The 14,279-nt window shown below is 46.4% G+C and overlaps 2 protein-coding genes across 2 annotated transcripts; one reads left to right on the top strand and one right to left on the bottom strand.

Moving 5' to 3' along the window:
- Positions 1-9,975: 9,975 nt before the first annotated feature.
- On the bottom strand, positions 9,976-12,456 carry LOC138367469 (aggrecan core protein-like). The gene has a single exon (XM_069329134.1). It carries the CDS (start codon positions 12,454-12,456, stop codon positions 9,976-9,978), a length of 2,481 nt encoding a protein of 826 aa, XP_069185235.1.
- Positions 12,457-13,121: 665 nt separating this feature from the next.
- On the top strand, positions 13,122-14,279 carry LOC138367470 (autotransporter adhesin BpaC-like). The gene has a single exon (XM_069329135.1). It carries the CDS (start codon positions 13,122-13,124, stop codon positions 14,277-14,279), a length of 1,158 nt encoding a protein of 385 aa, XP_069185236.1.

Here is a 14,279-nt window from a genome sequence, read left to right on the forward strand (position 1 = left end):
TATAACTATGTGACGAGGCCATACCCCTAGCCTTAAACAGCCGAACTCCAACGCGTTACCGTCACAATATATATATATATATATATATATATATATATATATATATATATATATATATATATATATATATATGTATATATGTCTATGTATATATGTATATAAATATATGTACAGTCTCCGTGGTGTAGTGGTAAGACACTCGCCTGGCGTTCCGCGAACGCTATGTCATGGGTTCATATCCTGGCCGGGGAGGATTTACTGGGCGCAATTCCTTAACTATAGCCTCTGTTTAACGCAACAGTTAAATGTGTACTTGGATGAAAAAACGATTCTTCGCGGCAGGGGATCGTATTCCAGTGACCTGCCCGAACTGTACAAGAATGTAACAACTCTTGTATATATATATATATATATATATATATATATATATATATATATATATATATATATATATATATATATATATATATATATATATATAATAATATTAGTATATTTTGGTAGCAGTCTTTCTTGTAAACATATGTTGTTGAATATGACAGAAAGGGTAACATTAATAATTCTAACCATAATCTTCTCAATATTTCTTACGTTTTTCTTCACTGTCGGGGATAATTGAAAAATTAACTCTCCAAAATTCATTCTTTATTTCTGATCTGACGCCTGAACGCGTTTCGTGGTGCTTATTACATTTTCAAAGACTGAGTTTACACATATGTTGTTGTTTCAGATTTAGCTACTCAGAACGAAGTGTCCACGTAGCACGGGCTATGGTGAGCCCGTAATTTACACATAAAAATTTATCATACTTATACTCGTTTTGGGTGAGTGCCATATCACGCCGTCGCCATATCACATATGACGACGTTGGTTTCCTTCAGGGCGTTCTGTTTGGTGTCTGGGGAGTTTTCCCCTACTACATACAGTTACCCATCTATTTACTATTCCCCACTATTTACTACAAAAAAAAAAAACCGGCCAACCTACTCATGAAAAACTCATCTCATTTTTCATCACGTGTTAATTTTCGTGATTTACAAACATACACACACACACACACACAACAGTAAAGGAACAGGTAATGAAATTAAGGATAGGGGCAGAAGGATTCACTACAAACGACAAGGAAGTGTGTGAAAAATTGAATAAGAAATTCCAGGAGGTCTTCACCTTAGAACAAGGAGAAATTCCAGAGATAAAAGAGGGAATAGTTAACCAGGAACCACTAGTAGAGTTTGAGATTATCAGTGAGGAAGTAAGGAAGTTGTTACTAGAGTTGGATGTGATAAAGGCTATAGGCCCAGATGGAATCTCCCCTTGGATACTAAAGGAAGGAGCAGAAGCACTGTGCTTGCCACTCTCCATAGTGTACAACAAATCACTGGTAACAGGGGAACTTCCAGAAATTTGGAAAGCAGCTAACGTAGTCCCGATATACAAGAAAGGGGATAGACAGGAGGCACTGAACTACAGGCCAGTGTCCCTCACCTGCATACCATGCAAGCTGATGGAGAAGATTGTGCGAAGAAAGCTAGTGGAGCATCTGGAGAGAAGGAACTTTGTAACACAGCATCAACATGGGTTCAGGGATGGCAAGTCCTGCCTCACAGGGTTAATTGAATTCTACGACTTGGCAACAAAAATCAGGCAGGAAAGAGAGGGGGTGGGCAGACTGCATATTTTTGGATTGCTAGAAAGCCTTTGATACAGTACCACACAAGAGGCTAGTGAAAAAACTGGAGATGCAGGCTGGAGTGAAAGGGAAGGTACTCCATTGGATAAGGGAGTGCCTAAACAACAGAAGACAACGAGTCACTGTGAGGGATGAGGTCTCAGATTGGTGAGACGTCAAAAGTGGAGTCCCGCATGGGTCAGTTCTTGGATCTATAGTGTTTCTGATATATGTAAATGATCTCCCAGAGGGTATAGACTTATTTCTCTCAATGTTTGCTGATGATACAAAAATTATGAGGAGGATTGGAACAGAGGATGATAGTAGGAGGCTACAAGATGACCTAGACAGACTGAATGAATGGTCCAACAAATGGCTACTAAAGTTCAACCCGAGTAAATGCAAAGTAATGAAATTAGGCGGTGGAAACAGGAGGCCAGACACAGGATACAGAATGAAGTACTTCATGAAACAGACAGAGAGAAAGATCTAGGGGTTGATATCACACCAAACCTGCCTCCTGAAGCCCACATAAAAAGAATTACATCTGCGGCATATGCGAGGCTGGCTAACATCAGAACAGCATTCAGGAACCTGTGTAAGGAATCATTCAGAATCTTGTACACCACATATGTAAGACCAATCCTGGAGCATGCGGCCCCAGCATGGAGCCCGTACCTTGTCAAGCACAAGACGAAGCTGGAAAAAGTTCAGAGTATGCCACTAGACTAGTCCCAGTACTAAGAGGCATGAGTTATGAGGAAAGACTGCGGGAAATGCATCTTACGACACTGGAAGATAGAAGAGTAAGGGGAGACATGATCATTACCTACAAAATCTTCAGGGGTATTGACAGGGTAGACAAGGATAAACTATTCGACACTGGTGGTACGTGAACAAGGGGACACAGGTGGAAACTGAGTACCCAAATGAGCCAAAGTTAGGTTAGAAAGAAATTTTTCAGTGTCAGAGTAGTTAACAAATGGAATACATTAGGCAGTGATGTGGTGGAGGCTGGCTCCATATACAGTTTTAAATGTAAATATGATAGAGCCCAGTAGGCTCAGGAAACTGTACACCAGTTGATTGATGGTTGAGAGGCGGGACCAAAGAGCCAAAGCTCAACCCCCGCAAGCACAAATAGGTGAATACACACACACACACACACACATATATATATATATATATATATATATATATATATATATATATATATATATATATATATATATATATATATATATATATATATATATATATATATATCAATCTTTGGACAACACCCACCAGTGGGCCTCGACCCCAAAAAGCACAACTACCTTCCAGTAGCTGTCATAACTAGTACGCCTTAACCCACTACACCATCAGACCCTTAAAAAAATTAGAGACTTCGAGGTATATATACACCTCAAATATCCCCACTTCCCAAGGGCACTAGACAAGTGAGAGGTTACTATACGTTTTTCATCAAGCCACTGTTAATGTGGGAGAACTCGTGTCCATGCTATAAGCCCATACTTGCTTAAACCACAAGTGAAACTTAACAATCTTTGGACAACACCCACCCACTGGTGGGTGTTGTCCAAAGATTGTTAATCTTCACTTGTGGTTTAAGCAAGTATGGGCTTATATATATATATATATATATATATATATATATATATATATATATATATATATATATATATATATATATATACAACTTTAGAACACTTTCCCACCAGGAGACTCGAACCCTAGCCAGCACAGAAGCCTTCCAGCAACTGGCATAACAGGTACGCCTTAACCCGCTCCACCACCTGCTCAGACCCCTAAAAGAGATGGTAATTTCGGAGTATTTATACACTCCAAAGATATACCACCTCCCAAGAGCACTAGAGCAAGTGAGGGGTCATTTTTACGTTTTTTCATCCAGTCCCTGTTAATATGGGAGAACACTGTGTCTATGCTTAAGGCACAACTCTCCTAAACACGAGAGTGAAGTATACAACTTTAGAACACTTTCCCACCAGGAGACTCGAACCCTAGCCAGCACAGAAGCCTTCCAGCAACTGGCATAACAGGTACGCATTAACCCGCTCCACCACCTGCTCAGACCCCTAAAAGAGATGGTAATTTCGGAGTATTTATACACTCCAAAGATATATATATATATATATATATATATATATATATATATATATATATATATATATATATATATATATATATATATATATATATATATATATATATATATGACCAAATGTAAACTGTTTCAACAAAATTATTCGCATTCCCTCCGCCACTATGTGATGAAGTGCGAAAAGATACATGAATTTAGAGACAACTTTCTATAACAAGTGTTCAAAAAATATGTAAATATTTCATAAAAATAACCCAATATCCCCCAGTTTGCTAACTGTAGGTAGTAAATGTGGGTGATTGTAACCTTTCCACCGCCTCCCATTGGATGGGGGATAAACATATCAATTGTGACACTAGTTCTCCACACCTGCAAGTTGCTTAGCTTAGAGACTGTACTTGAGGTCGATCTCGAACCCTTTGTTAATATTAGAATATACATTAAAATTTGTAACCAGCTTATCAAGACTGTAACTTGCTTAGCTAAATTAATATTGAGGTTTAGCCCCTGAGCCCATTATGTACCTTTGTAACCCTTTGCCGCCCACAGGATGGGTATAGGGTGCACAATAAGTGAACTAAACGTATTATTATCACTTCTTGTATTTAATAAAATAATACGATAATAGGAATAATTTATCGATATTTGCTGCATGAAGCCTAATTATGGGTGTGCAGCCCCTCCACCTCGTTTTCACAGTTGAAGATACTACTACTACTACTACTTTTACTACTACTACTACTACTATTACTACTACTACTACTACTAATAATAATAATAAAATCTGGGAACTGAGGCCAGCGTTCCGCGGATGCAAGGTTTGTGCTTATATACATTAATAAGTTAAATTTGCTTCCTTAAGAAAATAATGTTAAAATTAAGAATAAAATTGTTCTTGAGGAAGCAAAATGAACTAATCTCATTAACTCATACAAGGATATGAATTAATATCCCTGTTGAGAAAATCCACAGGAGCCGTGATGAGGATTCGAACCTGTGCGCAGGGTGTTCCCGCCTGCACGCTCTAGACGACTACGACTATTAATTTTCTCATTGATATATCACGATAATAGGATTTCTCCGTGTTTCTGACTATTCTTATTCTTATAAGGAGGATAGTTATCATCCTAGTTATTCATGAGGCTTCAGCCCGTTCTCGGGAGCGTTCCCAACGTCAAGAAATTGTCGTACTAAATTGCCCTTATTCTAACCTACTAAACAAAAACAAAATAAAATATGACTGCAGATGTAATAATTTCCACTGATAAAAAGTTAAATATTTATTTTTAATTTAATCTGTGACACCGTATTTCTGACACCTGAAGCAGCGCAGGGGTTCTGGGACGTATGGTCTCTGTCGGTATGTTCCCCAATTTCCAAGACTGAATGTTTCTGGCACATGTCCCATGACGGTCACCAGAACCTGACGTGTCGCTGCCTTGTCTACTTTAATCACGCTGCACCGGACAGGAGAGATGCGGAGTGTGCAGCCTGAGACATCCAACCAAAGACTGTATAGACAAGCACAAGGCAAACCAGACCACAACAGCCAAATGTCCAAATTGTGGAGGCAAACACCATGCCTGGAGCACAACCTGCTCTGCACGGAAAGAAAAAGTGCAGACAGCTCAGGCCAGGATAAACACACAGACCAGCACCACATACACCAACACCAACGTCTGGAACACTCGTGCACAGCCACAACAGACACTCACTCTCACAGAACAACATTTTCCGAATCTATTAATTTCAAATCAGAAAATACACAAAAGTGCTGCAGAAATACAGCAAATGCAAAAGAGCAAAAAACAATTACTTTCGGAATCAACACAACAGATATACAGTTTTACCACCGAGGTCCAGCTGAAAACCATCGTGAAGATCATGGCAGAAACCATTATCAATTGCCAACAGATAACGCAGAACGCCTCACAACAACAGACTCAAGAAATCACTTGTGTTATAATGGACAAGATCGTGCAGCAGACCACAGTTACACAAGAAACAGACAGTCTGAGACAAGACGGAGCACAAGAGGACAAACAACGCAACATGGACATACAGACTTCCAACAACAGTCGGGTAGTCTAGACACCAGAACATCAACATTCACAACAGCAACTGCAAGAAGCAGTGACCACCCAAGGTCAACAGAATCTTACAACACAAGAGACAGACAACAACAGCCAATGCAGTCTGATATGCAACAACACCAACAAAGACGTATTGAACAGCAGAGATGCACAGGTTTCGACAACACAAGAAACAGCCGCGAGCAATCAATGCAGTCCGACATGCAGCAATACCAACAACAAAGTGATGGACCACAGTTATGCACAGATTCCAACAATGCAGGGGATGACCACGAACAATCAATGCAGTCCGACCTGCAGCGACACGACTTGCGAGGTGGAGAATATAGAGGTCGATCCCGAAGAGGAGTTCTGGTAGAACAGGCAACACCAACCGAAACCGTCGTCTGGCCATTACGAATACTGCAGTGGAACATACAAGGTCTTGGGAATAAAAACTACACACTTCAGGAGGCTGCAATCAGCACGAAAGCAGATATAATCGTTTTGGAAGAAACTCTTTCCACGAAATTCTTCAGATCAGCTGGATATCAGCACTATGTTATACCGTATGAGCAGGGAAGACAAAGAGGGTTAATGACCCTAGTCAGGAACACCATACCTAGCAAGAAAATAAACCCAGTTTCATGTGGGGATGGAGTAGAGGTATTAGCAGTAACAGTGAATATGGCTAATATTGAGCTCCTCATATACAACGTTCACAAGCCCCCTAGACGTAAACTAGAAGCAGAGGCAGTGCTTGCCTTGGCCACGCAGGAAAATGTAATTATTGCTGGGGATTTTAATGCTCATCATCAAGAGTTAGGTGCGACTGGGCCAGCCAATGCAGATGGGCGCCATTTAGCTGCAGCTCTGCGAGAAGTACCTGAATTTACACTTCTCAACACTGGGGAACCCACTCACATTCTAGGAGGTTCCCTTGATCTTACATTAATCTCAACAGCACTCAAGCATCAGGCGAAGTGGGCAGTAGACCCGGTGATCACCAGTGACCACTATGCTACTGTCACAACACTAAACATAGAACGACCTCCTACACCACCTGCACAACCTAGGTAGAATTTAAGAAAGGCCAATTGGAATATATACCAAGAGGAACTTGAAAAATGGTATGCAACGTACACGCCGCCTGAGGATTTGAACATACACGAGACCAATCTGCAGGAAGCCATTGCAGCTGCTGCAAACAAAGCTATTCCAATCATTATCACAGGAAACACAAAACGAAAGAACTATTGGTTCTATAGTAATGAAGTTAAAGAACAGAACCACAGAGTCAACATCTTCAGAAAACATCTAAAGATAAACCCCACACCAGAAGGAAGAACTCTGCTAAGAGCGGTGATATCTGAAGCAAGACGAGTTTCTAGAGAAGTATAGGAGGTAAGATGGTTTGAGTGGTGTCAAACTCTAAATGAACATAGTAGTCTTGGCAAGATATGGGGTCAGATTAAAACTATATCAGGTCGACCAGCCCGACCACAGGCATGTATTCAACCATTGCAGGAGGCTGAGAGACTTGCTCTCCAATTTGCAGAAAGAACAGCTTTATATCAGGTTCCTGCAATGATCCGAAGGCAGCAAGAACAATTAAAACAAGAGAGGTTCACAGTCATTCATGAGAGCATAGCTATAAATGACGAATGTGACTGTCCCTTCACCAAACAAGAACTAATCAGAGCCAAAATAGGTGGTAAGGACACTGCACCAGGTGCTGATAACATTACATACTCAATGGTCGCACATGCAGGTCCTGCTGGAGAACAAGGAATATTGGACGTCATCAATGCATCTTGGCAGCAAGGCAAACTACCAACCTCTTGGAAGAAAGCAGACATCATACCGATTCCTAAGCCGAAAGAACCTGGCAATTACAGACCCATTTCATTAACATCATGCATTAGTAAAACTGCAGAACGGATGGTTTTAAATAGGCTACTGTGGAAGACTGGAGACCTTCATAAACACATATTTGGCTTCACTAGAGGAGTAGGTACTGCAAACTGCATAGCAACATTACTAGGAACAGTTAACTCGGGTCCAGCTATAGTGATCTTCCTTGATCTAGAAAAAGCATTCGAACTTGCAAGCCCGCAAGAAATTTTACACACCTTAGTTAAAAAAGGTGTAAAGGGAAAAATGCTAGCATGGATTCAAGATTACCTAAATCACAGGTATGCCAGAGTAAAGTTGCAAGGACAAGTGTCGGACTACCACTTGCATGAGAATGGGACTCCACAAGGAGGAGTCCTCAGTCCTAGTCTTTTTAACATCCTTATGGAAAACCTTGTTACCATGACATTTACAGAAGGGGTTAAATTGCTAAGCTATGCTGATGATATAGCATTAGTTATTACAGGTCCTTCACTTCTAAATAAAGCACAAGGTGCATTAGATAAAGTAACATCTGAATGCAGTGTTTTAGGGCTAAAAATATCTGCACAGAAGTCTAAGGCGATGAGACTAGGCGGCAACACTCCAGACAGGCACCTACGCATTCAAGACATTAACCTTCAGTGGGTTCCACAATATCAATATCTCGGAGTGTGGATAGATTTTAAAATGACATTCAACAAGCAAATTCAATATATAAAGGAGAAAGCAAAATCACGACTAAATATAATGAGAGCACTCACAGGGCCCCGTCTAGGAGCGGGACACAAAGTGTTAAGAATGTTTTACATACATGCCGTTCGTTCCCTAGTTGATTATCCCAGATGCTAGCTCCCAGATGGACTAAAATACTGAACCTAAGACTAGAAACCAAGCTAACGTCGATTGAAATAAGGGTAAAAGGGATTGCTGCGTGCATGCTGACCAAGATATTGACTAGATCTAGAATCAGTTCACTTAAAGATATAATCACTGGAGCACTAACTCTGGACAGAAGAGCCTCCAATAGCAACAGGTGGACCCATTGTGCGATAAACATCATCAATACATTCGATATAACAAACACAGTCACTGAGAAAGGTGTCGACGAAATACATGCAGACTATGTTATGCAAGCCCCTTGGGAATCTCTACCAGCAGACTTTAAGATTATGGTTATTAAAGGAAAAAAGAACCAGACAAATCCTCATCTGCTACGTAACATTGCACAGATGCATATAGAAGCAAACTTGGCATCCGACAGCTTCACTTACTTCACAGATGGATCAGTAGACCAGCAAGGACAAGAAACCGGAGCTGCAGTTAAAGCAGGAAACTCTGTAAATAGTTGGAGGCTCTCAAATGGGTGTTCTACTTTACAAACAGAGATGCTAGCCATTCAAAAGGCTTTGGAACATGCTCTTGCTGAACACCGACAACATGTTATCATACATACAGATTCGAGAACCGCCATTGAAACCTTGCAACAAGAACACATATGTGATAACATACATCTGATCACAAATGTCAAATCATTAATGCAAACACTCAAACGACAAGGCCGACGGGTATTTATCAACTGGGTGCCAAGTCATGTGGGAATAATAGGAAATGACATTGCAGACGAAGCTGCAAAACTTGCAACTAAGAGAAGAAATGTAGACATTTACATACCACAGATTCTATCACAGATTAAGAAAGTAATTAGAAACAGAGCAATGCAAAAGATGTACAGTGACCACAACACAGCAGTTGCAACATCAGGATCTGCGGGTTGGTACAAGAATTCAACCAACTACGAACCACTTAGTTTGATGAAAGGGAGCAGTAGAGCAACAGAAGTGCACTTACATCGCATCAGGCTTGGATTCCCATGTGCATGGGAAATAGGCTTACAGGTTCCGGAAGATGAGAGGAAATGTCAGCACTGTGGAGAAATGCCCGACAGACCACTGGAACATTATCTAACACAGTGCACAGTTACAAACCCATTAAGATTTCAACTTAGATTCAACAGAGCAGAAGAAGTTGTTAAACACATATAGCAAAATCTTACTGAAGCGACCATACGAGTCATAAATACTCATACTCCGCGGAAGTAAAACAGAAACAAGCAACACTTAGTGGGCCAGCCAGAGGCTTAGGCCCCGCGCAGGAATATCCCTGCAAAAAAAAAAAAAAAAAAAATCTGTGACATTCAATAAAGTGAAATTTCAAATTTCAGGGCTCACAACCTCACCAGCGTCCGAGGTGCGGCTCACAACCTCACCAGCGTCCGAGGTGCGGCTCACAACCTCACCAGCGTCCGAGGTGCGGCTCACAACCTCACCAGCGTCCGAGGTGCGGCTCACAACCTCACCAGCGTCCGAGGTGCGGCTCACAACCTCACCAGCGTCCGAGGTGCGGCTCACAACCTCACCAGCGTCCGAGGTGCGGCTCACAACCTCACCAGCGTCCGAGGTGCGGCTCACAACCTCACCAGCGTCCGAGGTGCGGCTCACAACCTCACCAGCGTCCGAGGTGCGGCTCACAACCTCACCAGCGTCCGAGGTGCGGCTCACAACCTCACCAGCGTCCGAGGTGCGGCTCACAACCTCACCAGCGTCCGAGGTGCGGCTCACAACCTCACCAGCGTCCGAGGTGCGGCTCACAACCTCACCAGCGTCCGAGGTGCGGCTCACAACCTCACCAGCGTCCGAGGTGCGGCTCACAACCTCACCAGCGTCCGAGGTGCGGCTCACAACCTCACCAGCGTCCGAGGTGCGGCTCACAACCTCACCAGCGTCCGAGGTGCGGCTCACAACCTCACCAGCGTCCGAGGTGCGGCTCACAACCTCACCAGCGTCCGAGGTACGGCTCACAACCTCACCAGCGTCCGAGGTGCGGCTCACAACCTCACCAGCGTCCGAGGTGCGGCTCACAACCTCACCAGCGTCCGAGGTGCGGCTCACAACCTCACCAGCGTCCGAGGTGCGGCTCACAACCTCACCAGCGTCCGAGGTGCGGCTCACAACCTCACCAGCGTCCGAGGTGCGGCTCACAACCTCACCAGCGTCCGAGGTGCGGCTCACAACCTCACCAGCGTCCGAGGTGCGGCTCACAACCTCACCAGCGTCCGAGGTGCGGCTCACAACCTCACCAGCGTCCGAGGTGCGGCTCACAACCTCACCAGCGTCCGAGGTGCGGCTCACAACCTCACCAGCGTCCGAGGTGCGGCTCACAACCTCACCAGCGTCCGAGGTGCGGCTCACAACCTCACCAGCGTCCGAGGTGCGGCTCACAACCTCACCAGCGTCCGAGGTGCGGCTCACAACCTCACCAGCGTCCGAGGTGCGGCTCACAACCTCACCAGCGTCCGAGGTGCGGCTCGCAACCTCACCAGCGTCCGAGGTGCGGCTCACAACCTCACCAGCGTCCGAGGTGCGGCTCGCAACCTCACCAGCGTCCGAGGTGCGGCTCACAACCTCACCAGCGTCCGAGGTGCGGCTCGCAACCTCACCAGCGTCCGAGGTGCGGCTCACAACCTCACCAGCGTCCGAGGTGCGGATCGCAACCTCACCAGCGTCCGAGGTGCGGCTCACAACCTCACCAGCGTCCGAGGTGCGGCTCACAACCTCACCAGCGTCCGAGGTGCGGCTCACAACCTCACCAGCGTCCGAGGTGCGGCTCACAACCTCACCAGCGCCCGAGGTGCGGCTCACAACCTCATCAGCGCCCGAGGTGCGGCTCACAACCTCACCAGCGTCCGAGGTGCGGCTCACAACCTCACCAACGCCCGAGGTGCGGCTCACAGCCTCACCAACACCCGAGGTGCGGCTCACAGCCTCACCAACGCCCGAGGTGCGGCTCACAGCCTCACCAACGCCCGAGGTGCGGCTCAGAGCCTCACCAACACCCGAGGTGCGGCTCACAGCCTCACCAACGTCCGAGGTGCGGCTCACAGCCTCACCAACACCCGAGGTGCGGCTCACAGCCTCACCAACGTCCGAGGTGCGGCTCACAGCCTCACCAACGCCCGAGGTGCGGCTCACAGCCTCACCAACGTCCGAGGTGCGGCTCACAGCCTCACCAACGCCCGAGGTGCGGCTCACAGCCTCACCAACGTCCGAGGTGCGGCTCACAGCCTCACCAACGCCCGAGGTGCGGCTCACAGCCTCACCAACGCCCGAGGTGCGGCTCAGAGCCTCACCAACACCCGAGGTGCGGCTCACAGCCTCACCAACGTCCGAGGTGCGGCTCACAGCCTCACCAACGCCCGAGGTGCGGCTCACAGCCTCACCAGCGCCCGAGGTGCGGCTCACAGCCTCACCAACGTCCGAGGTGCGGCTCACAGCCTCACCAACGCCCGAGGTGCGGCTCACAGCCTCACCAGCGCCCGAGGTGCGGCTCACAGCCTCACCAACGCCCGAGGTGCGGCTCACAGCCTCACCAACGTCCGAGGTGCGGCTCACAGCCTCACCAACGCCCGAGGTGCGGCTCACAGCCTCACCAGCGCCCGAGGTGCGGCTCACAGCCTCACCAACGCCCGAGGTGCGGCTCACAGCCTCACCAACGCCCGAGGTGCGGCTCACAGCCTCACCAGCGCCCGAGGTGCGGCTCACAGCCTCACCAACGACCGAGGTGCGGCTCACAGCCTCACCAACGACCGAGGTGCGGCTCACAGCCTCGTATCCTCCAGCTTGCCCAATAACCATTTACCCACAAGTCTCAAGAGTAAGACTGGAAAAAGGCAGTCTAAAAATAGACGGCCTTTGCTAAGACACAAGTCATTCATTGTCTAGCGTCTTTATAAAGCTAAAAAAGCCAATTAAAGGCTTCTAACCTGCCCCTCCCTCCCTCCCTCCCTCCCCCCAGCCATTTATCGTGTCTCGTATCGTGTACCGCCTCCCGGACCTCCAAGATAAACGCTATCACCTCTAAAAAGGATAAATAATTGGTCATATCTCTAATCGTTATCGTAGTGATGTGTACCTCCTTCGGGAGGATGAGATTATGTTGGACTGGTACTTAGTTGACTCCTCTGACACACCTGCTACTGTCACTGACACACCTGCTACTGTCACTGACACACCTGCTACTGTCACTGACACACCTGCTACTGTCACTGACACATGCTATTGTCACTGACACACCTGCTACTGTCACTGACACACCTGCTACTGTCACTGACACACATACTACTGTCACTGACACACAAACCACTGTCACTGACACACCTGCTACTGTCACTGACACACCTGCTACTGTCACTGACACACATACTACTGTCACTGACACGCAAACCACTGTCACTGACACACCTGCTACTGTCACTGACACATGCTATTGTCACTGACACACCTGCTACTGTCACTGACACATGCTACTGTCACTGACACACCTGCTACTGTCACTGACACACCTGCTACTGTCACTGACACACCTGCTACTGTCACTGACACATGCTATTGTCACTGACACACATGCTACTGTCACTGACACACCTGCTACTGTCACTGACACACCTGCTACTGTCTCTGACACACCTGCTACTGTCACTGACACACCTGCTACTGTCACTGACACACAAGCCACTGTCACTGACACACAAGCCACTGTCACTGACACACCTGCTACTGTCACTGACACACCTGCTACTGTCACTGACATACCTGCTACTGTCACTGACACACCTGCTACTGTCTCTGACACACCTGCTACTGTCACTGACACACCTGCTACTGTCACTGACACACAAGCCACTGTCACTGACACACAAGCCACTGTCACTGACACACCTGCTACTGTCACTGCCACACCTGCTACTGTCACTGACACACCTGCTACTGTCACTGACACACCTGCTACTGTCTCTGACACACCTGCTACTGTCACTGACACACCTGCTACTGTCACTGACACACCTGCTACTGTCACTGACACACCTGCTACTGTCTCTGACACACCTGCTACTGTCACTGACACACCTGCTACTGTCACTGACACACAAGCCACTGTCACTGACACACAAGCCACTGTCACTGACACACCTGCTACTGTCACTGACACACCTGCTACTGTCACTGACATACCTGCTACTGTCACTGACACACAAGCCACTGTCACTAACACACCTGCTACTGTCACTGACACACCTGCTATTGTCACTGACACACCTGCTACTGTCACTGACACACCTGCTACTGTCACTGACACACCTGCTACTGTCACTGATACACCTGCTACTGTCATTGACACACCTGCTACTGTCACTGACACACAAGCCACTGTTACTGACACACCTGCTGTTGTCACTGACACACCTGCTACTGTCATTGATACACAAGCCACTGTCACTGACACACCTGCTATTGTCACTGACACACCTGCTACTGTCACTGACACACCAGCTACTGCCACTGACACAGAAGCCACTGTCACTGACACACCTGCTACTCTCTATTGCAACCCTGCAACAGTTCTTAGCCAGCCGGCCTCAGCGCCCAGGAGAGCAAGGCACAGCGGCCCGGCGAAGTGA

The sequence above is a fragment of the Procambarus clarkii genome, chromosome 22, assembly GCF_040958095.1.
Source record: "Procambarus clarkii isolate CNS0578487 chromosome 22, FALCON_Pclarkii_2.0, whole genome shotgun sequence".
NCBI classification, from domain to species: domain Eukaryota; kingdom Metazoa; phylum Arthropoda; class Malacostraca; order Decapoda; family Cambaridae; genus Procambarus; species Procambarus clarkii.